Raw genomic sequence first — 27,722 nt, 5'->3', positions numbered from 1 at the left:
TAACAACGTCCTTTTCCCACCCCCGCATGGACGGCTGGATGTATCCATCTGGCCTTCCATTCCAACCTCAAAAGCAGAGTTCAACAAGATGAGCAGAATAAGGGCTCTATTGTCTCAAAAAGAAGTCGCGCTGACTTCTTCCCGAGAAACATTTTTCCTTCACGTAGCAAATACGCGCACCGAGGTGCAGGCGCTTTTGAATACTGATCTCCCCCTGCATTTTGGGGCCCTGATTCAAACTATCTTTAATGCCTCGTCAACAAGTGGCTTGGCACATTTTTTCAAAATTGTGGGCTCTGGCCTCGTGGCCTCCTTCCAAACTATTTTTGGTGTGATCCCGGCATTTTTTCATTCTATTTTTTCCAGCGTCTTTGGCGGTCTCCCGTTGATTCTGGCCCTCGTAGCAGGAGTGCTGTTGTTACTCTGCTTACTTCGCAATGGATGCACGATTTGTGTCACACGACAGCCTGCCTCGGCTGCTACATCTCCGTGACCGGATGCTTCAATACTATGGTACATTACCATTGGCAACTTTAAGCATAGCCTATGGATTGTCCTTCCGGTTTTCCTACTTTACGTGCGTACAACCTGTCTTTCACTGCCTAGATTGTCCCTTCCAATGGGCTCTGGATTTGTGCTTGTCAAACTCGGTGTCTCCCTTCCCGGATTATGATCGACTAATGAGTCCCTTAGTGGCTCATGAGTTGGACTTTTCTGGTGTCAGGATTATTGCCTGTGGAGCGGCACATGGAGTCCTAGGAAATTGGGACATCGGTACGGCTGCATATGACTTTCTGGCAAGAAGTTATCTTGAAGTACACATCGGTTGTCCTCTGATGGTACTAGAGGCTCCGATTGTTGAGGAACATGTATGTTCGTTTCCCTTATTGAATTGGATGGCAGACACTTTTGCAGAACATTCCAATGATTTCCTCTTGAAAGCCGTTGCTACTTACTGTGCATACACGTTGATGGATTAACTGGAGGTCATCCGACTTTTCTTTGCACAGATTTTTTTCTTTAAATTTTTTTTCCGTCATTGAGGCTCTCTGAGCCTTGCCATTAATCTTCCCATTCGAATTTTTTTTTCCTTTTCTTGGTTTTTTCTCTTCGAACTTTCACTACCCTTTATATGGATTTCCAACTAGCGCACTTGATTCCGTTCTATCGAACTTGAACTCTGTGTTCCCTGATTGTATCTCTATTGGCTAGTGGTCCGATCAAAGGGGGGTGTAGTGAGGGCTGCCCTTTACATACATTGCTAAGTTAGCATAACCGCGTTCGATATTAGAAAGCCATCTTGCTGCTTTTGCACACAACACTGCAGTTACATGTTGTCATTTGAAAACTGCTTGCTCGCATGAGAACTGTCTGTTGTTCACATCCCTAGCCGTGAGCTGCGACCTTGGTCTGAACATTGTGTACAGAAACAGTCTGGGTCGCCAGACAATGCATGTTTTTGAATTCAGGTTGATCGACCCACTATTTAGCCATAACACGCACGCAGCTGCAAATACCTGAAAGTCGAATGCTTTTAATATTGCAGTCTGCATGCTTTACACACATTCTGAAGAAGAGCTTTCCCAGGAGCAGAGCACACCTGATCCTGTGATGTGATCTCACTAAGCTGATCTTTACGGTATGGGGTTCCCCATTCAAGCCTAGAGACCTTTTATTAGTATAATATTAGTTTACTAGCGAAAGGAAGGTGGTTGTATTCCACTATCATTTGTATTATGATTTCTCCTTTCATTTTCTATGGTATTGTAACAATGCTGATGGTTTTCATTTTAATCGTTTGCCTGCTTATGTTAGCCAAAGTACTGCATCTTAGGACACAAGGTTTATAAAATAAACTCCTTAAACTTTACAGTGTCTTTGTTTACTCTTGTTGTGGACAAATATGAGAATAATAACAAACAGGTATTTCTAATTCCCACCATTCCTGAGAGTACTCTAAGTCGCTTGTTCTGGGTTGTCTATACATCGGGACCTCCGAGATGATATGGATAACGAATGGGACACTGATGCTGGTCGTATAGGGGTTCTGGGTTCTGAGGTGAGTTTTTGGTACACCACAATTCACTGAGGTCCTGGTTTCCTGCACATATTTCTGTGCATGAGCAGAATCCCTGCAACATGCCTTCCCGCTCCAGTAAAGAACGTCAGAAATCTGGGTGCGGTTTTGGACACTAACCTGACTTTCAAACCACAGATCAGGGAGGTCACCACATCCACTTTCTTTGTCCTGTGAAAGCTTAAAAATATATTTGGCTGTATTCCAATCTGTGCCCAGAGAACAGTTATCTCTGTTCTTGTATTGGCCAAACTAGTTTACTGCAATGCTCTATACCTAAACATGCAGGAACAACATCTCAATAAATTTCAGGTATTACAAAATGCGGCAGCCAGAGCCCTTACTAGGACACCCAGACACAATTCTGTTGCCCTTGCCATCAAACAGCTTCACTGGCTTCCTGTCAGGCAAAATGCAAATCCCTCTGCGTGGCCCATAAGGCTCTCCATGGGATTGGCCAAGACTGTCTGCAAAAATCTTTCAAGTGGTACCTTCCAGGCAGGAACCTCCGGTCCAGTGGCTATGGGCAACTGGTAATCCAGTGGTATAAACGGACAAATTGGGGATGCAGACATTTTGTCAACACCACAGCCAAGGAATGGAATATGCTTCTGCCCCACATCAGATCCATTTATAACCTACTAAATTTCAGAAACGCCTTAAAAATGTGGCGCTCCGTAAGTAATTGCCATCAGGTTTCCTTGGTTTCCTCTTCCATGGTGCCAGCCCCTTGACACCTTTGGGTAATTGTTTGCGCTTTATAAATTCAGGTAACATCCCACAACATAATGGGCATTTTATAGGGCACATGATTGATCATGACATGTTGGAAAAGGAATTTTGAGGATTAGTTCTCTACAGAATTTATGATGATTGATGTGTTACCATAGATCGTCTGCTTGAGTTGACCTGTAAATATTGAGTGTAGGATTGCCCTCCCTCCAGGAGTCTGGTATTTGCTCATTTTCCAAGACGCGATTATACATCAACACCAATTTTGACGACCAGAATGTAGGGTTTGTTTTAAAAGAACTTGAGGAGGCCCATTGGGTCCTGGAGCTCCCTCTGCAGAGCTTTTTAGTCTTATTTTTGTCAATTGTCTTTCTTTAGAAGCCATCAAGACGTTGTTATTCTGATGTGCGCAGAAAATACTTCTTGTCGTTGACCTCGCTCCTAAAGAAGGACTAACTTTTCTGGAGAATGACACCGTTTGTCTTCTCTGCCAGCAAGTACATTGGTATCGTGCTACTCTGCAATGTACTGCGAGCGGAGGTAAGTTACCCCTGTAAAGATGTCAGAGTTGTTTGCAGAGAAACTTCCTCTTTCTATAGGGTTGATAGTTTTCCAAAATTCCTTCAAACATTTACTGTGGCTGGCGTATACAGCTCAAGCTGAATTGATCATAGCATTCCTTTTTTTTACTGCCCAAACCTCTTTTTTGTTTTTTTGTCTTATCTCCTTGCGTTTCACTACTTGTGGTAGATGACATGGATTTTTCTTTATCACTCATAATTCTCAGTTGATCTTTTTTATCTCTATTTGAGGACCTGAGTGATTCATTGAATTTCATTGTTTGTCAAACAAGTAAATGGTGCTGTGTTGGAAGTGGTGTTAGGATACAGCTGAAGAGGTTTCTTGTTGAATTTCTCCCAATCTTGTATACGATTACCAGCAGAGGAGTGTGCACTGCACCTGGATATCCTTTATCAGCAGACCATTCTATCTCTTACACAACTGCTGTGTGTGAAGGAGGAATTAGATTCTTTGCTTGAGGACAGAGAAGAGTCCTAGTGGATACCAGTCACCTTGAGAAAGTGGTCAATATCCGAGCAGCAATCAATTTTGAAAAATGAAATGTGTTTACACAAGGAAAGAATACTCACATGTAGTAAATTATGGAATTACTCGTAATGGAGATGCCTCTGTCTCTATCGCGGTCTGTCTCGGTCTCTATCTGTCTCTGCCTCTATCTGTCCAGGTCTCTGCCTCTATCTGTCTGCCCACCTCTATCTGTCTCTGCCTCTATCTGTCTCTATCTGTCTCTGCCTCTATCTGTCTCTTCCTCTATCTGTCAGTCTGTCCCTGTCTATCTCTGTCTCTATCTCCATCTGTCTGCCTGTTTCTAGCTCTGTGCCTCGGGCAGTGCACACGTACTGCGTCTACATGTCACTGTCAGCAGCCCAGAGACAGCTCCCCCCCACTTCCCCCCTCTCCCTGTACAATGTAAAAGCAAACTCGTTTTCGCTCTGAATTTGCTGCTTCGTGGGGTGTGTGTCCCACCACTGGGCCTGGGGTCACATCTGTCGCTGGCTTTAATTCTGACACTCACCCCCGAGCTGTCAGATCAAAGCCCCCCTTTGGCGCCAGTCACCCGTCCGTGTAGGTATGCATGCATCAATTACATATAGCGCCAACCTGGCGGCGAGCATTTGTGCGCTGCGAGAGCGGAGACCAGGCCTGAGCTCCCTGGCCTTGGCTCAACCCTCTGACTACAGACCGGCGGGAAACATCACATCACGGGCTCTTAACGCACAACTCACCCGGCTCTCACTCCCTGCTGCCCTCCGTCACCTCACCCGGCTTTCACACCCTGCTGTCCTCTGTCACCTCACCCTGCTTGTGTGGCAGCCCGGGCTGAGACAGCTTCCCGGGCACACACACAGCCACACCCGAGTACTTCACAGATCTTTAAAAGACCATTTACTTGTTAATAAGGCTTTGTTGTATTTCACCTCTTCTTAGAGCCCCTGCAGCTCCACTCTGACTATTGCTGGAATCGCCCAGCCCCCAAAGAGCAGAGTCTGTGTTTGCTGGCACTCTTTAAAACAAACATTTGCAATGTAATAGGTCTCGCAATTGCGAGATTTTAACCTATTGGCATTCTAAATGACAATGCCTTTTGTTTATGTGTTTAAAACACACCTAAAAGGCCATTTCATTTACAATTCCAATAGGTCAAAGTTTCTAAAATGCAAGACCTATTGCATTGCAAATTGCAGGATGGTGGGGCGAGCAACAAGGATGGCCAGAGTGTTGTAAAAGTAATATGGTGGTGGGTGGGGTCAGCGTTCAGCTGGATGGAAAGCAATATACTGTGGAAATATGGATTTTTCTGGTCAGTTATGTCCCCTATCTTGGACCCCAACGGTTCTATGAGCATGTCACAAGTACATGTATGTTCCCTCCAGTTCCAGTTATGAAGACGCAAATACATGTGCGTCCACCGTCAACATGTCCTCTGTCAGATCCGCCATGAATAGGCCGGATATTCCATTCCTAAATATGAAAGGCCACCGGCTTTATATGGTTCACTTATGCCATTTTACAGTCCAGGCAAGTAGGCCCTGATTCTGTCATCAAACTCCTCTTGCTTTCTGCCTCTGAAAGCTCCAGTCTGAGCTTGCATCTGTGACCATGAACTTTGTCTCATTCTCTGCGCGACTCACGAAGCCTGACATCAGCCTATTCTCTGCCAAGAACTGTATTTCACCTTCGAATTATCTGCTTCCCCCTCAGCCGATGCATTCCTGCCTAGTAGTTTAAGTAAACATTCTTCCAGTTACCGAGCGAAAGGCCCGGCTTCTCTGCCCTTATGCAAGTAATTCATAGTCCTGTTACCATGGAATATTTCTACCCCCTCGCATTCAGTGTAGACACTTAGACGCTTGTACACGCACGCACAGTCAGTATAGAATAGATTCTGTCCGAGAGTCCTTCTTTTGTGGATAACATAGTTCTTTAAACATAGGATGTTAGATATGATTTGGGATTAGGTTGACTTGACCCCCCAGACTTTTTGTCTCCACATGTAGAGCTAAATGTCAAGTCCCCTTCACCCCCTAGTTGCACGTCAATTACACGTCATACTGCTGCGCGCGCATCTATGCCAAGTATTATCTTATAGATCCACCAATATATGACATCATAACCAATTATGTTCCTTTTTACTCCTTATTACACCCATTTTTGGTTACGCAGATAAATCGTCATTTTCCTTATCAATTATTACGCCTACTGCATTCGCTTCATTGTAATGTATGTACTATAAAAGTCATTTCATGTCAATAATGTATGTACTTCACTTCCTGAACCCCCGTGGTGATGGAACTTGGAGCAACCGATTATAATCGATCATTGGAATAAAGCCCATTCCGAACCTCTAATACCACGGATTCTGCCTCTCATTTTACTGAGCTATTTTATTATGTTTCTGTATCAAATTAAGTCCAGGTAAAGGAATTTTATTTACCACATGAATGGCGCCCGAACAGGGACACTTTCTCATCTCACGCGCCGGCGGTGAGTTGCAGGCCCGGTCTCCTGCCACAGCTGGACGGACAATAACGCGTACCAACAGGATTTCCTGTATCTCCCTCCGGTCAAGCGGGGGCGACTGAGACTGCGATCAACACCCAGACGAGGCGGTGAGAAGTGCGAAGTATCCCGACCAGAGCCTAGCTGAGAGAGCAAGATCCGAGGTATACAGAGACCCACCAGTTCGAAGTCAAGCCCAGTTTCCGACGAGTCGAGTCGAGTCCAGTCCGGTTCAAGTTCAAGTTTCCGAGGCCTTCCGTTTCCGAAGCTACCCGGTGAGTACCATTACTGGGGAGGCATTTCTGACGTGCACATAGGTTGTGCCGGTCAAGACGGGTTTGGGTACACAAATCCGGTCTGCACTGTTTTAGCAGTGTATCTGTACTGTTTAGCAGTATATCAAGTATTCCGAAGTATCTAGTTATTGTCAAGAATTAAGCTTGGTGATTAGTTATGCAGACGATCATCATTGTTGGTTATTTTAAAGGGTAGAAAAAATGTTTACTGTTTAATGTTTAATGTGTTAAACGTTTTGCATATTGTGGTATGAATGGTTGTTCATTATTGTGCTTTTGTATTAAGTGTGTTCAAGATTAAGTATCGGATCAGTTGTCAATATGCCGCTCTTTTCGAAATTAAGACAGATCACTACTAGAAAAGGGGTTCTCGAAGAAGCCGTCCCTATTCCTCCTAGGGACACTCCAGGGCACTTCATGTATCATAAACATGGCTTAGACGCTATATTATTTCTTGATTTATGGGTAGATTACACCAAGGGATTACCAGAAAGTCAGAGGTGGCCCGCAGCGGGAACCTGGGATGCAGAGTGCATCATGAAAGTCGAGGAAGAGTTATGGAAAAGGAAAGTCAGACAGTCACAGAAAGACGCCGTTGAGTTATGGCGTAAAGAATCTCATAGACGTACAGAAAAAGCACGTAGACAGGAAGAGAAGAGTAAAGAGAGTTCAAACAAAGTTCGAGAAAATCTATTAATTGAGGAAGGTATCCGAGTGAAATCAGAACAAGTAGACAGACAAAGAAATGCCCTTATGAATGGTATGTATCCCCTTCTGGCCGAAGGATTACCTAAGGCTACTCCAGAAATACCGAAAGACTTGCCACCCCCATTATTCCCAATCAAGGTACATCCTAAGGGGCATCCTAGAACCGCAGAAGATGTTTTTCTTTCCTCATATTTAGATGACGCAGCTCCCGAGTATGCTAATTCCGCCCCACATAGACCGCATACCAGGGAGATCCAACGCCAAGATCCAGTACCCGTATCCCTACAGCAACAAATCGAGTCACAAGTTCCGGCAAGCACATCTGTTTCTGCATCCATTCCTACAGCTACTTCTATAGCTGTGTCCACACCTGTAGTAGCTGTGTCACGTTCAACGAATCCTTTCACACCCGATAGCCCAGATGGGGCCACGGGAGGTGCTACCAATATTTTTTCTACGCCACCCAGAATAAATAAACTTACTTTTCAAGAGTCAGCACATTCACGTACACCCAAACTCATAAGTGCCCGTACGCTTAAGGAACTTCTTATAGATTGCAGATATGACCCTGTGCCCGGTAAAGAGGACGAAATGACCCTGGCATCATTGCGTATCAGACGAGCCGCAGTGTATTTAGGGAAGTTACCAGGAATGACTGCGCATCTAGATAAAATATATCATTTTGTCCAAACAGGGCGAGATCCAGAATGTATTAACAGAGCTATGGAATACCAGAAAGTAGAGATACAGGGGGAACTGTTACGTTTCCTCATAAATTGTGTGATCAGAAATCAAGACCGACCGGGGGTAGACCCGGAAGCAATGCAAATTCTTACCAGATGGAGCCAGAATATATCAGAAGGGAGACATGATAAACAAAATTGTATAATAGCCATGTGCCGAAAGATCCGTAAAGAAATAGAACGCCTACACGAAGAGAGATTAGAGGTAGACGAGTTCGAACAAAGCGAGGAAGAAGGGTCAGGACTGCCCACAGGACAGTCAGACACCATAGCCTATGTAGGAAGAGGAAGATCTTGTAATAGTAATAGACGTCTTACTGACTCGATACGTCCGATATGTCCAGATAATAACAGGAATTTCCAAATACCTATAATTAATATAAGGTCTAACGAGCATTCGTTCCAAACCGCCGACAAACTACTCCGAGAACGAAGGGGTTATCATTTTCTCGATTCTATGGATGAACAAGATTTAGCCAGGGCAGCTGTCCATTGGGTGGACAGTCCCGGAAAATATAGTGATGATACAGTAGTACGCACATTTTTGAATCTCACCCCAGATGAACAGAGGTTAGCTGGGATTTATATGATTCAACAACTCATTATACTATATCGGAGTCAGCGTTCGGACCCTGGTCCCTTACCTGACATATTGACTGAATTGCTTATGAATAAATGGAGAGGTGCAGGTACTAAATTAATTAAAGAAATTCTAGAATCAAGAAAGCAGTATATTCTTTTTGTATGCGCAGAGCATGTCTCATTGCCCGTCAAGGAAAGAACCACGTATCACATGGATAGACAGAATCCCTTACGAGAAGTGCACCCAATAAAGGGCGAGGACAACGAGTTTAAGCGCGTATTTGTATATACGCCCATATCAAAAATAGAATTGTTACAAATGAAGAAAGTGGTACCCAGTCATGACAAAGATCCAGCGGGTTTTCACCGAGAAATTAAAGACATGTTACTCATGGGAGAGTATACCTATCCCGACATTATGACTATATTAAAGGTATTGATGCCTGCTGGTATTTATGAGAAACTCAAGGAAAAAGAGTGGGAGGTAGGAGACCAAAAGATAGAATGGTCAGTGTTAGAAGCGGAAGAAAAGGCCCGAACTGCAGGAGCAGGACTGGGGGATAAAACTAAAGCATTACCAGGTTTATTAGTACAGGTACTGCCACGTTTATTAACTACGAAAAAGGAAGATTGGGGTACATTTTCAGCCTGTAAGCAGAAGCAAGATGAAGACACTAGTGATTACTATGCCCGATTTGAAAAATGTTTTGGTATAAATAGTGGCATAAAAGCAAGTAGCGAATCATACCCACATCTGTTTGTGACAAAATTAGTGGAAAATGCCCTGCCCCCAGTAAAGAATAGAGTATTAAAATTCGAGAGTACCTGGCAAGGTAACACTCCATCACAAATGTTACAAATGTTACAGTACCATCACAATAGAATTAGAGAGGAACAAGAACATGAACACAGACGCATGAAAGACACGAAAATGAAAATGCTAGTTTCCCAGACAGTTCCAGCTGAAGGACATAAAAAGGGTATGACACATTCCGATTCAACAGGACCTGTAAAAGGGACATGCAATTATTGTAAAAAGCCAGGTCATTACGTACACGATTGTCCAGTTTTAAAACATAATATCGCCATAGGTAAAACACAAGAAAGATCACGGCCATTTAGACAAGAGCAGAATGAACAAGGAGCTCCGCAGCATGCACAGGCCATGCCAGCCGCACAACAGCCAATACAGTTTGTGCCAGCTGCACCACCGTTGCCTGTTGCTGCCACACAGACAACAACACGACAAATGTATCAGACCGCACAGTATGAATATCCTGAGTATCAGCGTTACGCATGAACTAGCCTAGAGAGGGAAGTTGACTTACCCCTTATCGAGATTCCTGTAGATCAAGAAGGACCTTATGTACATAGTGAATTATTAGGCCAAGATAGAAAATTTTTACTCGATACAGGGGCAAGTCGAACAACTATAAAACGTAGTGAAGTTCCAGGGGCACCCCTCTCAGGCTCACAGAATATTTCCCTTGGTTTTTCAGGAAAACCTATTGTTAATGAAGTATCACAACCTCTGCCACTTACGATAGGACCTCTGACCCGAACTACAGATTTATTGCTTACTAAATCATGTCCAGAAAACTTGCTAGGAATAAAAACATTAAAAGCTCTAGGAGCCATAATATGTTGTTCTCCGGAAGGAGTAAGGTTGTTTTTACGTGATTTTAAAGGTCACTATGTGTCTAGAGACATGGATCCCCGACTGCAGACTTTACCTACACATCTATGGGCACGAGGCCCTACTGATGTTGGTTGCATGAATATTACACCATATAGAGTCACATTAAAGGCAGGAGTGGTGCTACCACGAATGCGACAATACAAGTTACCACCAGATGCTGTAGTGGCTTTACTACAAATCATTGACGAGCTCATTGCCCAAGGAGTAGTTGTGGAAACAGACTCCAATGTATGTAATTCACCGATAATTCCGATTCTTAAACGAACAGATCCTAAGGCCCCGCCAGTATATCGATTGGTTATTGATCTGCGCGAGTTAAACAAATGCATTGTGCCACAATTCCCTGTGGTCCCAGATATCTCGTCATTACTGACAGCCATTGATTCCGAAGCAACATTCTTTACTGTAATCGATCTCAAGAATGCCTTTTTCAGCGTCCCAATAGATCCGGAGAGCCAATATTTGTTCGGATTTAGTTTAAATGGGCGTAGCTTTAAATTCTCACGCGCACCTCAAGGATTTACAGAAAGCCCCAGCATCTATAGCCAAGCACTAAAACGAGAACTCGACAGTATCCACATGCCAGTTAACACTGCCCTGCTTCAATACGTCGATGATCTGCTGATCACCGCAAGAAGCGAACCGGAATGTGAAAAAGCATCACTGACAGTTTTACAATTTCTAGCCGAAAAGGGGCACAAGGTGTCCCCTTCTAAGCTGCAATTCTGTGTCCAGCGAGTTGTTTATCTTGGACACTCGCTGTCCAAGGAGGGAAGGCAGCTTACACCCGACCGCATTCAGTTAATAGCTAACATGCCAATACCCAAGACACAAAAGGAGGTGCGGGCTTTCATAGGCCTCACTTCATATTGCAGGCAGTGGATCCCTCAGTATGCATTTCTAGCAAAACCACTCATTCAGTTAACCACACAGGAGGCAGCCACATCGACTGTTCTCCCTTGGACTCAGGAACATACACAAGCTTTTGAAAGCCTAAAGAAAGCTTTATGTCAAGCACCTGTTTTAGCAACGCCATGTTACAGAAAACAGTTTACACTCTTTGTTACAGAACGCGAAGGTACTGCCTTGTCGGTACTCACACAGGAACAAGCAGGAGCACACAAACCATGTGCTTATTTTTCTAGTACATTAGATCCCGTAGCTCAGGCTTTGCCTGCATGCCTGAAATCAGTAGCAGCGACAGCTTTAGCAATCAGACAAAGCGATGCCATAGTGTTAGGACATCCATTGACAGTACAAGTACCACACGCAGTAGAGGTTCTTGTAAATAGAACGCAAACACAACACTTGACTATAGCGCGACTTACAGGGTACGAACTTACATTGTTTCAGCCACATATAGAAATCAGACGCTGTAACACATTGAATCCTGCCACACTTTTGCCAGTAACCGGAACAGACCCACTAGCTCATGACTGTATTGAAGTTATTACAATCACGACGAAACCCAGACAAGACTTGACAGATGTTCCATTGTCAGATCCAGACCTGACATTGTATGTAGATGGTTCATGTATGAGAACAAGTACAGGAGAGTTAGTGGCTGCTTACGCAGTCACCACAGATACTAAAGTCATTGAAACTAATCGTATAAATACTTTGTCAGCTCAAGCCGCAGAGCTCATCGCTCTGACACAAGCCTGTATTCAAGCCACAAATAAAAAAGTCAACATATACACTGATTCACGTTATGCATTCGGAGTTGTACATGACTTCGGCGTGCTGTGGCGAGAGAGAGGTTATTTAACTTCCCACGGTGCCCACGTTCAGCACGGACCCCTCATTCATGCCTTATTAGATGCAATACATCTACCCACGGCAATATCAATTATGAAATGTAAAGCTCATACGAAGGTTACTGATATCATTTCCCAAGGCAATGATCTAGCCGACAGAACAGCTAAACAGACTGCTCAAACTCAAACCCCCGACATGATAAAGACAATAGTCCCGACACCGACACAGTGTATGACAGTTAAAGATCCTACTCTTGACGTAATTGACATACAGACACATGCTACACCAGACGAAATAAAGAAATGGACTGAATTAGGAGGGATCCAAACGGATCAAGGATGGATGATGAAGGAAAAGTCTGTGTGGTTCCTTCCTGATTCAATGGTCCAAGTTATAATTAACACTATACATAGTCCAGCACATCTAGGAGAAAAAGCTATGCTAGACAGCATTCAACACATTTGGTTCAATAAACATTTACGAGCAGCAGCCAAACAAAAAGTCCGTACCTGTATGATCTGTTGCCAGTTTAACCCAGGAAAAAGCGTTCCCGTAGAACAGGGTGGATTTCATCCTCCTGATCACCCTTTTGAAGCCCTCCAGATGGACTATATCCAGATGGAACGATGTCGAGGATTCAAATATGTTCTCGTAGTTGTCTGCGCTCTGTCCCGTTGGACGGAGGCATACCCGGTTTCAGATTACACTGCCCCGACTACTGCCAAACAGTTGGTTCGAGAATTCTTCCCACGATACGGTTTACCACGTGTTGTCTACTCAGATAACGACCAGCCGTTCTCATCCGAATTAATGAAACATGTTTCACTTCTGTTAGGATATCAGTGGAAATTCCACTGTGTCCGACACCCCGAGGCAGCAGGTCTCGTAGAAAGACATAATCAGATACTGAAAATCAGATTGTCCAAAATATGCAGAGAGAAAGGTGTCGACTGGGTAGTAGCGTTACCAGTTGCACTCTTTTACATGAGAATGGTAGCACACTCTCGAACAGGGCTATCCCCGTATGAGGTGATCTTCGGCAGACCACCAAATATGTGGGGGACGCCTATACCACGCAAAATAACTGATGTTGACTGTAATATGCTGACAGATTACTTGGCTTCCTTGATGTCTGCACTACAATCTTGTCGTTCACAGGTAGCTGCAGCCTTTCCCGACAACACTGAGGTGAAACCCCATGACGTAGTCCCGGGTGATCTCGTGTTTGTGAGAAATTTCGACCGAAAGACTCAGCTGGAGCCCAGGTGGAAGACACCCAAGTTGGTTCTGCTGACCACAAGAACAGCCGTGAAGATCGAGGGCCGCAAGGGCTGGATTCATTCAAGTCATATCAAGAAATTTCATGGACTATCCCCGGATATAGACATTGTGCCCTGCACTCCCTCACAGACTGATTCAAAACTTCCTTTGGTTGAAAAGACTGAAACCGAACTCTATAAAGTAAAATTGAGGCCTAGAACGTCAGACAATTTGATTGTTTAAGTCCTCTCCTAGGTGAAGCGGTTGAATTTGTCTCTGACATGTATCCTCTAGACCTGAATCATGGACAGTCGCGGAAAATGTTGAAACGACAGGCGTATTGTAAATCACTGCGTAGCCATTGTATAGTGACATTATTAATCTTGTTTTTCTTGAGTCTTTTAATAATTACTGCAAGTATATTGTTGCACATATATTACCCTATTTCTAGACATGTTTACAATGTTACCGTAGAACATTCTTTTAGTGACTTACCTCCGCATGAATTGTCTTATAGACTTGCGCTGCGCAATAACACTTTCATTAGTATGTTACATCATTCCCATCAGACTAGTAATGCCACCAATTGTTGGGTGTGTGGTCGGCTCCCTCCCTATCAGAATTATGAAGGAGTCCTGCCATTCTTTCCACACCCATTTACACATAATGGCTCCTGTGGAGCATGGTTCAGTTTAATCAATTCCATAGACTCAGACACAGCAGTTTACCAAGATCATTGGGTATGGGGAAACCTGAACCTAGTTTTACTCAAGGTCTGCTACCCTGACAAGGAGGGTCGCCCCAAAAGAACAGGAACTGATCTAGAAAATGAAGTATATGGATTAGGTAATTTTATACCTAATCTCATGATTCTAAATGTCGAATCCGAAGTTGAACTAGTCTTACCCACCATGTCAGTATTCCCAGCGAAGGGTGAATTGTGTGTAAGAAAGGTTGGTTCCATACATATGGGCCATAGTAAATGCACCACTATAGTAGAATTCAGTGATCAAGGCAAATCTTCATTTAGAGCTTATCGCCACTCCTACTTTATATGTGGTCAGACCGCATATATGCGTCTACCTCTAGACTGGGATGGTACCTGCTACATTGCATTCCTTTTGCCACCTGTTTTCCTAGCTCCTCCTGATTATTACAGAAATATTCATTTAGTACACAACAGAGAGCGGAGAGATCTCCCAATTGCCGATTACACTGAAACAGCATGGGAAAAATACACAGATTTCAATAAAGGCATCTTTCCCTATATAGGTACTGTTACTAATAGTAAACTGATACGTAGATTAACTAGAACCCTTGAAGCAGTAGTGAATGAAACTATTTCCGCCCTAGGCAATTTAACAGAAGAGCAGTCTGCTATGCGGATTGTTGTGCTTCAAAATCGTCTTGTCCTTGACGTCATCCTGGCTGATAGGGGCGGAGCTTGTAGGGTCATCGGATCAAGCTGCTGCGTATTCATACCAGAAAATTCGCCATCTGTATATAAAGCCATCACTCGCCTTCATAAGATTGTAAACCAGATACACCAGAACCCAGGCACTTGGACTTGGTCCAGTTGGTTTTGGAGTGTGATATCAGCCTGGGGATGGAGAGTTCTATCCTTCCTAGGTATTGGCCTTCTCATACTATTCAGTTGCTGTCTATGTCTACAATGTGGACCAGCGATCTGTGGTCTGTGTGCCACATCGTGTATTCCACCACCAAGATTTCATTCAAGATCCCGGAAGAAGAAAGAAGAACAAATGATGCTATATGAACAGATCAATGGATTAATGAAGATTGATATCTCTTAACGGGCAAGTAGGGGACAAGGAGGGAATGTGGAAATATGGATTTTTCTGGTCAGTTATGTCCCCTATCTTGGACCCCAACGGTTCTATGAGCATGTCACAAGTACATGTATGTTCCCTCCAGTTCCAGTTATGAAGACGCAAATACATGTGCGTCCACCGTCAACATGTCCTCTGTCAGATCCGCCATGAATAGGCCGGATATTCCATTCCTAAATATGAAAGGCCACCGGCTTTATATGGTTCACTTATGCCATTTTACAGTCCAGGCAAGTAGGCCCTGATTCTGTCATCAAACTCCTCTTGCTTTCTGCCTCTGAAAGCTCCAGTCTGAGCTTGCATCTGTGACCATGAACTTTGTCTCATTCTCTGCGCGACTCACGAAGCCTGACATCAGCCTATTCTCTGCCAAGAACTGTATTTCACCTTCGAATTATCTGCTTCCCCCTCAGCCGATGCATTCCTGCCTAGTAGTTTAAGTAAACATTCTTCCAGTTACCGAGCGAAAGGCCCGGCTTCTCTGCCCTTATGCAAGTAATTCATAGTCCTGTTACCATGGAATATTTCTACCCCCTCGCATTCAGTGTAGACACTTAGACGCTTGTACACACACGCACAGTCAGTATAGAATAGATTCTGTCCGAGAGTCCTTCTTTTGTGGATAACATAGTTCTTTAAACATAGGATGTTAGATATGATTTGGGATTAGGTTGACTTGACCCCCCAGACTTTTTGTCTCCACATGTAGAGCTAAATGTCAAGTCCCCTTCACCCCCTAGTTGCACGTCAATTACACGTCATACTGCTGCGCGCGCATCTATGCCAAGTATTATCTTATAGATCCACCTATATATGACATCATAACCAATTATGTTCCTTTTTACTCCTTATTACACCCATTTTTGGTTACGCAGATAAATCGTCATTTTCCTTATCAATTATTACGCCTACTGCATTCGCTTCATTGTAATGTATGTACTATAAAAGTCATTTCATGTCAATAATGTATGTACTTCACTTCCTGAACCCCCGTGGTGATGGAACTTGGAGCAACCGATTATAATCGATCATTGGAATAAAGCCCATTCCGAACCTCTAATACCACGGATTCTGCCTCTCATTTTACTGAGCTATTTTATTATGTTTCTGTATCAAATTAAGTCCAGGTAAAGGAATTTTATTTACCACAATACAGGGCAGTGGGGGGAGGAGAAGGTACGGACAATGGAGAGAGAGTGTGGGTCAGAGGAAGTAACAAGGAGGACAGGGTGGAGGGCAGCAGCAAAGAGCTGGAGAGCGATGTAGAGGCAGATGGAGAAGCAAGTTTTCCTCAAAGCGGGTTCATTAAAACCCAGTGTCACTAAAAAAAAATGTAAAAAGAGATAACATGGTTTCAGTATTGTGGGGTATGTTGTTAACTCTGTGTGTTTTAAATGCCGTCGTTTGTTTTATGTTTATATACTAAAGACTGTCATGAAAAATTACACAAGGGTTGCTTTATAAGTAAACAGTAGTTTGAGATCCCCTAGTTTGAATCCGTGTTTGACATTCCGGTTGACCAGTTGCGTGTTAGATGGTATCTTAATCTAATGAATTTAGTTTAGTTCTGTGCCGTTTTAGTGGCCATTTCAATTGGAAACATGCTGTCTTCATGTGACAACACACTACCACCCCATGCTTTAGTAATATATTTGTAACAATGCACCACCAGCTACACACCACACCCTTACCACTCCCCTGCTGAATGGGTCTGGCTCATTTGCTACACTTGTTCTTTGTGTGAAGCTTGGCTTTTTCACAATCCCTAGGACTTTAGTGATGAAACATTGATGGGAGCACCCCCACTCTGGATACTGTTCCAGCACCACTGAAGGGAAGTACTGTGGGAGTAAGGGCGGGCGGTGAACTCCGCTCCGCCAGCAAAGTTTGCAGAGTTTTAGTAACTCCGCACTCTGTTTGGAGTGCAACGTTTTCCAAAACTCCACCTACGCAGTGGAGCGGAGTTCACCGGTGCAGTAGTGGTAGACTTACCTTCATCCCAGATCAGTGTCCTCTGTCCTGCTCCTGCTGCTGGGCCTGGCACCACTTCCGCTGCTCCGGGAGAATTACAGTTCTTCCTGCAATCCTCCCGGAACAGTGTAATTCTCCCGGAGCAGCGGAAGTGGACAAGGCCCAGCAGCAGGTGCAGGACAGAGGACACCGATATGGGAGGAGGGTAAGTCTTCTTTAGTTCCTTACTTAGACTATGCGGGATGGGGGGGTGAGGGGCTGGGGCTTTACCTGGACGGGGAGGGGGGGGGGGTAACTCCACCAGGTCACGGAACTCCACGGAATTACTCTGAGTTTTCTAGTATCTCTGTGAAACTCCGCGGAGTTCCACTTTGCAAGCTCCACCCAACCTTATGTGAGAGGCGGATCTACACCTTCCTAAGACGTATTGTATACACACGGTGTGCTCCTCTGCAGCCTCTGGAATGGGGAGCACTGAGTATCCTTCCTCAGCCTCTGGCTCAGACTAGAAGCACACACTCCTTATACTCTTGTGCTCCAGTGGGGAGCGCTGCGTATCCTTCCCCAGCCTCTGGCTCAGACTAGAAGCACACACTCCTTATACTCTTGTGCTCTAGTGGGGAGCGCAGCGTATCCTTCCCCAGCCTCTGGCTCAGACTAGAAGCACACACTCCTTATACTCTTGTGCTCTAGTGGGGAGCGCAGCGTATCCTTCCCCAGCCTCTGGCTCAGACTAGAAGCACACACTCCTTATACTCTTGTGCTCCAGTGGGGAGCGCTGCGTATCCTTCCCCAGCCTCTGGCTCAGACTAGAAGCACACACTCCTTATACTCTTGTGCTCCAGTGGGGAGCACAGTTAGGGTTGACACCTTTCTCAGAGAAAAATACCGGCCATTTGTTCATGTTGTAATATTCTGCAAAGGCCCACACACACCTTTATAGAAAATAGTCTATGTTCAGGGCCTTTCTGTCTTTGTTTACTTTTATCATCAGTCAGGGATCATTACAGCAGCTGAGTGACATTTTAAAAGTGCTCTCTTCTTATGTTTACTGGTTAAAGTGTGTACTAATACGGGTAAAACAAAAACACACACAGAAGTTATTTTCTCAAGTTTTGTACCGGCTGGGATAATAAACTATTGGTCATGCCAGTTGGCAACCAGAAGCACAGTATGAGGCTGGATCACCCCATCTCTAGAACTAATGTATACTTACCTTGTGCTCCTGGGCAGCTTCTCGAATGGAGAGTAGCACATAGCTTGTCCCGGCCTCTGACCAGGTGCACAACGCCCATAGGGCTCAAAGGGCTTCAGCCACCCCCACCCCTCTCCGTGGGTGTCAGCCCGGGCTGAGACAGCTTCACGGGCACACACAGACAGTTTTTAGGTCTCGGCCTGGCGAAAGCAGCGCATGCGTTGCCCTGCTATGCAGAGGCCTTTTGGAATTGATACGATTCCAGGGTGCACGCAGGGAGACAAAAGAGACAGAAGATGTGCATGCGGGGATTGGATGCTTTACTGGCGGTGTGATACACTGGGGACATTTTTTTTTTTCGCCGCCAGTAAAGGCAGTCCCCGCGTGCACATCTTCTGTCCGTCCCATGACAGGCCGCGCTTGTTCTAAAATGTTATGCATAAATCACCTCATTGGCGTGCACGTATCATAATGTACCGTTGCATTTGCTAGATGGTGCATCGTAAGTGCTCTTGCAAGATCGTGAATAGCCACTTAAGTGGGATATCCGTGCTCTGGTTGGTAGATGTGTGTGTGATGATTTGTCTGATGCAGGTTTCCGATGCATAAAGAAGACTGGGTACGCACGAGAAATCCACAGTGTACTAAAAGGCTCGTGCGAGCTTCCTCGGATATCCGTGTAGGCGCGAGCCTTGTACAATTGCAGCGTGTCCGGCAGCATTGAGTACTTTCATGCAAAAGACACTTTGTAAATTCCAGTTCATTGTTACTTCCTGAGTGTACGCGGTGCACTACAGGCGTGACCCTTTTTGACAAGCGTGGAATGGCAACCTATTCAACTCCTGCCACCCTCAAGGCCACAGCGGTGTTTGCAGTTAAATACCTCACACTTCCTACCTGTCAGAGCGAAAATCCATTTAAAGCTACTGTAATTTTGTTGTTTAACAAATGCAACTGTTTTCCTCGCGTGACTAAACGCAGCAACAGTTGTACTGTATCCTCTACTACTGTTAATGTTTTTCGACGAGCACACATTAGTACATGGATTTCCGCAGATGTGGCCACGAGCTCAGCACGCATAGTTTAAGGAATAACGGAACATGTCCATTATAAAACAAGCGCAACTATCTTCCTCTTCCTGTTGCGTTAAGTACCTCAGGTTGTGTCCAAGGGGTCCCACAGAACAAAAAAGCTCCTCCTGGCCTGGTGCCTGCTCACCCTTGAAGGTGCAGGAAGCAGACATCCGTTATTTTTCATGCAGGTTACAAAGCAGCCTTTAACTTATACAACTTTCCCCTCAAATACCATAAGGCATTCTAAAGGCAATGACGTTGCAATTGACAAGGTTGGCTTGAGCCACAGGATTTAGTTGGTGATGTGTGCATTATTAAATTAAAAACCAGCATTGACAATGCCAATAAATGTGACGCTTGCATTCGAGTCCTGACAAAAGCAACTCAAAAATGCCTGCTGCAGCGCAAAACCCCCAAAATATTAATTTTGTTTGTACAATGCAAGGAAAAAATATGAAATAAGTGTGTGATGACAGAGTGTACTTTTCAAATGTCATGAATTCCAGTGGCCTTAGAAGGATACACCCAAAAAACGAATAGAAAGCAGCTGAAACGAAACTATTCTGAAATGGATTAAAGATGCAAATAACAGAGCCGCAGCCAAAGAGCTAAGGGTTCCTAAGCCAGAGTCATCAATGGCTGAAGGAGCCTGAACCAGGGACAATAAAGTATGAGTGGAATGTATATGTGTTCGCCATCAATGGCTGAAGGAGCCTGAACCAGGGACAGTAAAGTATGAGTGGAATGTATATGTGTTCACCATCGATGGCTGAAGGAGCCTGAACCAGGGACAATAAAGTATGAGTGGAATGTATATGTGTTCACCATCAATGGCTGAAGGATTCTGAACCAGGGACAATAAAGTGTGAGTGGAATGTATATGTGTTCACCATCAATGGCTGAAGGAGCCTGAACCAGGGACAATAAAGTATGAGTGGAATGTATATGTGTTCACCATCGATGGCTGAAGGAGCCTGAACCAGGGACAATAAAGTATGAGTGGAATGTATATGTGTTCACCATCAATGGCTGAAGGAGCCTGAACCAGGGACAATAAAGTATGAGTGGAATGTATATGTGTTCACCATCGATGGCTGAAGGAGCCTGAACCAGGGACAATAAAGTATGAGTGGAATGTATATGTGTTCACCATCGATGGCTGAAGGAGCCTGAACCAGGGACAATAAAGTATGAGTGGAATGTGTATGTGTTCGCCATCAATGGTTCAAGCACCAGAGGAGCAAAATCTGACAAAATCCCAAGTATGAGTCTTCCTGGTTTTGGTCTCACTCTCTAGCACGGTTCTCCTCCCACAGAGGGGCTGCGTTTCATCACAAATGCTCGCTAGCGCTGAAAAAGGGGTGCACGGTTTCCTCATGAGGTAACTTTAAAACTGTGCGGATACTGGTAACTTTTTTTAACTTGAAACAATTTAAAAGCTGCCGAAAATTCCAGATTTTGATGCTAACCAGCGGGCACATAACTTCACAAACTACAGACATAACCACAGTGTTCACAAGAATCAAAGGAAGTTAACAAAAGGGAAAAAACAAAAAAAACTTTGCAAACTCAAATGCATTTCCCCATTTACAACTCAACTCCCATGTGCATGTTTAGTTTTGTGATTTATATGAGCCCTTGAGACATAGGTCAGCCATTCAGCTTTCTAGAAAAGGAGCTCAGAATCCGGAACATGGACGGCTAGGAGATACTTATAGTGTTGCCTTGAACATGGACGGCTAGGAGATACTTATAGTGATGCCTTGAACATGGACGGCTAGGAGATACTTATAGTGATGCCTTGAACATGGACGGCTAGGAGATACTTATAGTGATGCCTTGAACATGGACGGCTAGGAGATACTTATAGTGATGCCTTGAACATAGACGGCTAGGAGATACTTATAGTGATGCCTTGAACATGGACGGCTAGGAGATACTTATAGTGATGCCTTGAACATGGACGGCTAGGAGATACTTATAGTGATGCCTTGAACATGGACGGCTAGGAGATACTTATAGTGATGCCTTGAACATGGACGGCTAGGAGATACTTATAGTGATGCCTTGAACATGGACGGCTAGGAGATACTTATAGTGATGCCTTGAACATGGACGGCTAGGAGATACTTATAGTGATGCCTTGAACATGGACGGCTAGGAGATACTTATAGTGATACCTTGAACACAGACGGCTAGGAGATACTTCTAGTGATGCCTTGAACATGGACGGCTAGGAGATACTTCTAGTGATGCCTTGATTTAAGAATCTCAACAATCTGGGAAGAGACGGACCAGACTCTAGGACTGTATGCCACCCCCCAGCAGTCACATGATCCCACCTCGAATGAACAGGGAGGCTGCTGTCCAGTGGCAGTCACCATTCTACAGCCCTTTCCCCCATAAGGCCGCTACAAAGAATGGAGGATCTTTGTCCAAGACTCTGGAGTTGTATCAAAGATGGGACTTCACCGGTTTCCCTGTTGTCAGACTCCAGCTTAGCCTGGCAAGGTATGGGGCTCGTGAGGCGACACTGGCACGCAGACACAAGGCTGGTAGGGGTACATGTGTACATCATGTTGAGTCAAATCTAGGGGGGTGTAGGGGGCCTTACAAGGTATGGAGCTCGTGTGGCGACACTCTAGCACGCAGACACAAGGCTGGTAGGGGTCCATGTGTACATCATGTTGAGTCAAATCTAGGGGGTGTAGGGGGCCTGGCAAGGTATGGGGCTCGTGTGGCGACACTGGCACGCAGACACAAGGCTGGTAGGGGTACATGTGTACATCATGTTGAGTCAAATCTAGGGGGGTGTAGGGGGCCTTACAAGGTATGGAGCTCGTGTGGCGACACTCTAGCACGCAGACGCAAGGCTGGCAGGGGTCCATGTGTACATCATGTTGAGTCAAATCTAGGGGGTGTAGGGGGCCTGGCAAGATATGGAGCTCGTGTGGCGACACTGGCACGCAGACGCAAGGCTGGCAGGGGTCCATGTGTACATCATGTTGAGTCAAATCTAGGGGGGTGTAGGGGGCCTGGCAAGGTATGGGGCTCGTGTGGCGACACTGGCACGCAGACACAAGGCTGGTAGGGGTCCATGTGTACATCATGTTGAGTCAAATCTAGGGGGGTGTAGGGGGCCTGGCAAGGTATGGGGCTCGTGTGGCGACACTGGCACGCAGACACAAGGCTGGTAGGGGTACATGTGTACATCATGTTGAGTCAAATCTAGGGGGGTGTAGGGGGCCTTACAAGGTATGGAGCTCGTGTGGCGACACTCTAGCACGCAGACGCAAGGCTGGCAGGGGTCCATGTGTACATCATGTTGAGTCAAATCTAGGGGGTGTAGGGGGCCTGGCAAGATATGGAGCTCGTGTGGCGACACTGGCACGCAGACGCAAGGCTGGCAGGGGTCCATGTGTACATCATGTTGAGTCAAATCTAGGGGGGTGTAGGGGGCCTGGCAAGGTATGGGGCTCGTGTGGCGACACTGGCATGCAGACACAAGGCTGGTAGGGGTCCATGTGTACATCATGTTGAGTCAAATCTAGGGGGGTGTAGGGGGCCCGGCAAGGTATGGAGCTCGTGTGGCGACACTAGCACGCAGACGCAAGGCTGGCAGGGGTTCCATGTGTACATCATGTTGAGTCAAATCTAGGGGGGTGTAGGGGGCCTGGCAAGGTATGGAGCTCGTGTGGTGACACTCTGGCACGCAGACGCAAGGCTGGTAGGGGCCCATGTGTACATCATGTTGAGTCAAATCTAGGGGGTGTAGGGGGCCTGGCAAGGTATGGAGCTCGTGTGGCGACACTAGCACGCAAACGCAAGGCTGGCAGGGGTCCATGTGTACATCATGTTGAGTCAAATCTAGTGGGGTGTAGGGGGCCTGGCAAGGTATGGAGCTCGTGTGGTGACACTCTGGCACGCAGACACAAGGCTGGCAGGGGTCCATGTGTACATCATGTTGAGTCAAATCTAGGGGGGTGTAGGGGGCCTGGCAAGGTATGGGGCTCGTGTGGCGACACTGGCACGCAGACACAAGGCTGGTAGGGGTCCATGTGTACATCATGTTGAGTCAAATCTAGGGGGGTGTAGGGGGCCTGGCAAGGTATGGGGCTCGTGTGGCGACACTGGCATGCAGACACAAGGCTGGTAGGGGTCCATGTGTACATCATGTTGAGTCAAATCTAGGGGCGTGTAGGGGGCCTGGCAAGGTATAGGGCTCGTGTGGCGACACTGGCACGCAGACACAAGGCTGGTAGGGGTCCATGTGTACATCATGTTGAGTCAAATCTAGGGGGGTGTAGGGGGCCCTACAAGGTATGGAGCTCGTGTGGCGACACTCTAGCACACAGACGCAAGGCTGGCAGGGGTTCCATGTGTACATCATGTTGAGTCAAATCTAGGGGGGTGTAGGGGGCCTGGCAAGGTATGGAGCTCGTGTGGTGACACTCTGGCACGCAGACGCAAGGCTGGTAGGGGCCCATGTGTACATCATGTTGAGTCAAATCTAGGGGGTGTAGGGGGCCTGGCAAGGTATGGAGCTCGTGTGGCGACACTGGCACGCAAACGCAAGGCTGGCAGGGGTCCATGTGTACATCATGTTGAGTCAAATCTAGGGGGGTGTAGGGGGCCTGGCAAGGTATGGAGCTCGTGTGGTGACACTCTGGCACGCAGACGCAAGGCTGGTAGGGGCCCATGTGTACATCATGTTGAGTCAAATCTAGGGGGTGTAGGGGGCCTGGCAAGGTATGGAGCTCGTGTGGCGACACTAGCACGCAAACGCAAGGCTGGCAGGGGTCCATGTGTACATCATGTTGAGTCAAATCTAGGGGGGTGTAGGGGGCCTGGCAAGGTATGGAGCTCGTGTGGTGACACTCTGGCACGCAGACGCAAGGCTGGCAGGGGTCCATGTGTACATCATGTTGAGTCAAATCTAGGGGGGTGTAGGGGGCCTGGCAAGGTATGGGGCTCGTGTGGCGACACTGGCACGCAGACACAAGGCTGGTAGGGGTCCATGTGTACATCATGTTGAGTCAAATCTAGGGGGGTGTAGGGGGCCTGGCAAGGTATGGGGCTCGTGTGGCGACACTGGCACGCAGACGCAAGGCTGGTAGGGGCCCATGTGTACATCATGTTGAGTCAAATCTAGGGGGTGTAGGGGGCCTGGCAAGGTATGGAGCTCGTGTGGCGACACTGGCACGCAAACGCAAGGCTGGTAGGGGTCCATGTGTACATCATGTTGAGTCAAATCTAGGGGGGTGTAGGGGGCCCTACAAGGTATGGAGCTCGTGTGGCGACACTCTAGCACGCAGACGCAAGGCTGGCAGGGGTTCCATGTGTACATCATGTTGAGTCAAATCTAGGGGGGTGTAGGGGGCCTGGCAAGGTATGGAGCTCGTGTGGTGACACTCTGGCACGGAGACGCAAGGCTGGTAGGGGCCCATGTGTACATCATGTTGAGTCAAATCTAGGGGGTGTAGGGGGCCTGGCAAAGTATGGAGCTCGTGTGGTGACACTGGCACGCAGACGCAAGGCTGGTAGGGGTCCATGTGTACATCATGTTGCGTCAAATCTAGGGGGGTGTCGGGGGCCTTGCAAGGTATGGAGCTCGTGTGGCGACACTGGCATGCAGACGCAAGGCTGGCAGAGGTCCATGTGTACATCATGTTGAGTCAAATCTAGGGGGGTGTAGGGGTTCTAGGAGTTCTGGGGGGTTAGACAGAGGTGTTTGCCATATTAATAAAAAGTTACAAGGTGGTGCTGGAGTGTTTCCCTGCAGACGTCACTGCTGCAGGGTCTCCTCGCCTGTACATTATTGTGGCAGAAGTCATTATGCGCAGTATCTGGCGTTTGGTCACTTTAAGGCACAGGGCAATCCTTTGCCATCTTCTGGACTTCTTGGAGTGGACGAGAAAGTCAGGTGAAAAAATACACGAGAAATAAAGGCAAGCCAAGATTAAGCAAGCAGGTTTGCACCTCCAAATGTTGCCTGGGAACAGCAGAGTTTCTGCCCCAGGACAGGAAACAACGTGTGCACATTCCTACACTGTAGCCTTCTCAAACAAACATTGAAAATGCAATAGGTCTCGCCTTTGATTAAGAAAGCCATTTGCTTTGCTAATGGTATTGTATAGCAAAGCAAATGGCTTTAACTTAATCAAAGGCGAGATCTATTGCATTTTTAATGCTTGTTGAGCTGGCAGCCGCACCCCAGTACTTCACAGTTCTTTAAACGACCATTCACTTGATAACGAGGGTTTGTTGTTTATTCACCCCTTCTTAGAGCCCCTGCATCTCCACTCTGCCTATTGCTGGAAGAATTAGCCCCCCCCGCCCCCCGAAATGTGGCTCTAGTTGCGCCTCTGCCCCACCTCTAAAGCACACATACCTCTTTGGCTGCCTCTTGGAGTGCCATGTGTACTGGGTCCACCCCTGGCCCAGCTCTGCAGCACACATACCTTGTACTCCTGGGCAGCCTCTCGAATGGGGAGCACCGTGTGCTGCTTGTGATCACGTGACATGCTGCAGACCACACAGATGGGCTCCTGGTCATCTTCACAGAACAGTTTCAGTTTCTCTTCGTGTTCTCGGCACAGATTCGCCTCCTGGGGGGTGGCACTCGGTACCTGAAGCTGTTTGCAGATTTCCACCACGTTCGCCAAGTGCCTATTGGGCCGGAGGGATTTGTTCTGAGATATTTCTCTGCACTGAGGACAGGGGAAGTCTGTCTGCAGCCCCTCCCAGCATCGAGTGATACAGGACAGACAGAAGGTGTGTCCACACTCCACAGACACGGGGTCTGTGAAATATTCCAGGCAGATGGAGCAGGTGGCCTCCTCCTTCAGGCTCCGGTGATGAGCTGCCGTAGCCATGTCGCCCGTCCCGAATAGGTACACGAGAAGTTAAGTTTCGTTTCTTTCTGTTTTGTAAAGGGGGAGTGTCTGTCTCTCCTTCCTTATACACCCTCCAACTTTCATTGGCTCCTGCACATATACAGAACTGCCCGTACCTGTGAGGCTGATCTGGGAGTGTCTGCAGCGCAGCAGGGAGTGTCAGTGGCTGGGCTGAGATCGAGGGCTGCAGAGCCGGACTGTCCGAGTGATCCGTAAGTTCGGAGCACAGCTTACTCCCTGATAATACGTTGTCCCCATGTCCTTCTCTGCCCTGAGCCGCCGCCATGTTCTGTCTCATACATTCTTCTCCCCCCCTAACCGGCCTTCTCTCCATGTTGCTTGGGCCCCCACCCGCTCCGCACCCCAGCCCACTCCACTGTTTTTTGTTGTTGTTTTTAAGCGTTTTTGTGCATTAAAAAAGAAAACACTTTTGACGTTAGCTTTTATTCACCTATCCATCTCAGATTGGTCATTAAAAGGGAAAACACATGTATAACTCATTTTGCAGGCACACGTCTTTTGCCGCATCTATATGACAGACCAGTCGTGTCACAGAGTTTATTATTATTATTATTTTTTGTCATGCTGCACGGCAATTGTATCGCTGTTCAACAAGGCTAAACACGTTTGACAAAGCCCACAGGTCTCATAAGCGCGGCCTATTGGTTTTGCCAATGTTTGTTTATTTATGCTAAGCGGGCTCCCTCTGTGACGAGGCTCCTGATTTCTTCACTCGAAGAACCACCGTCTTCTATCAGTGTGTGTCTGAGGTGAGAGCTGGACCCTGTGTTTGTAGAACTACTGACGAACAACTAGAATCCTGCTTAAGAGGCACCGAGAAAAAAGTGTAAAGCTTGGTCACTGACCTAAGACAGCGGCATGGAGGACTGGGTGGATGGCGTCTGAATGCAGTGACTGATTCTTTTTAAAGGAGGCTGGGGACCCTACAGCTACATTGTAGTTAAATCCTGCACTGGTACAGGTAACTACAGGAGGGCAGTAGCGTAACGAAACTTGAGGGGGCCCCCCTGCAAAGCACAATGAGGGGGCCCCCCCAGCGGCCCGGCCCACCACCTACCACTTTGCCCCACTGCCAAAAATAAGCAGTCGCCTAAAGCCGTATTTTCAGCACTTATCTGCGCATACTTCGAACAGCAAATAGAAATAGGATGCGCTTTAATTGTGTTCTAGGGCTGCCTGAAGGATCCATGACTGATAATTAAACGGAACTAAGACAGAAAAGTCACATTACAAATAAATACATACCTTTTTATTTATACCCCTATTTAGTGTCAAGGCG

The 27,722-nt window shown here is 46.4% G+C and overlaps 2 protein-coding genes across 2 annotated transcripts in view; one reads left to right on the top strand and one right to left on the bottom strand.

The window, feature by feature from the left end:
• Nucleotides 1-26,450, bottom strand: part of LOC146869449 (E3 ubiquitin-protein ligase TRIM39-like) — a 170,419-nt gene extending 143,969 nt beyond the window's left edge. Inside the window, exon 1 of the mRNA XM_085599850.1 lies at nucleotides 25,988-26,450. Coding sequence (XP_085455976.1) covers nucleotides 25,988-26,401 — 414 coding nt within the window. The 5' untranslated portion in view covers nucleotides 26,402-26,450. The remainder of the gene's footprint in view (nucleotides 1-25,987) is intronic.
• A 74-nt stretch (nucleotides 26,451-26,524) lies between these two features.
• The window catches only part of LOC146869448 (butyrophilin subfamily 1 member A1-like), a 57,520-nt gene continuing 56,322 nt past the window's right edge, over nucleotides 26,525-27,722 (top strand). Inside the window, exon 1 of the mRNA XM_085599853.1 lies at nucleotides 26,525-26,634. The gene's annotated coding sequence lies outside the window, so the exon portion shown is untranslated. The remainder of the gene's footprint in view (nucleotides 26,635-27,722) is intronic.

Source organism: Triturus cristatus, chromosome 1_1 (genome assembly GCF_964204655.1).
Source record: "Triturus cristatus chromosome 1_1, aTriCri1.1, whole genome shotgun sequence".
NCBI classification, from domain to species: Eukaryota; Metazoa; Chordata; class Amphibia; order Caudata; family Salamandridae; genus Triturus; species Triturus cristatus.
Note: the sequence above shows the minus strand (reverse complement) of the source record. Positions and strands in the feature narration are given on the sequence as shown.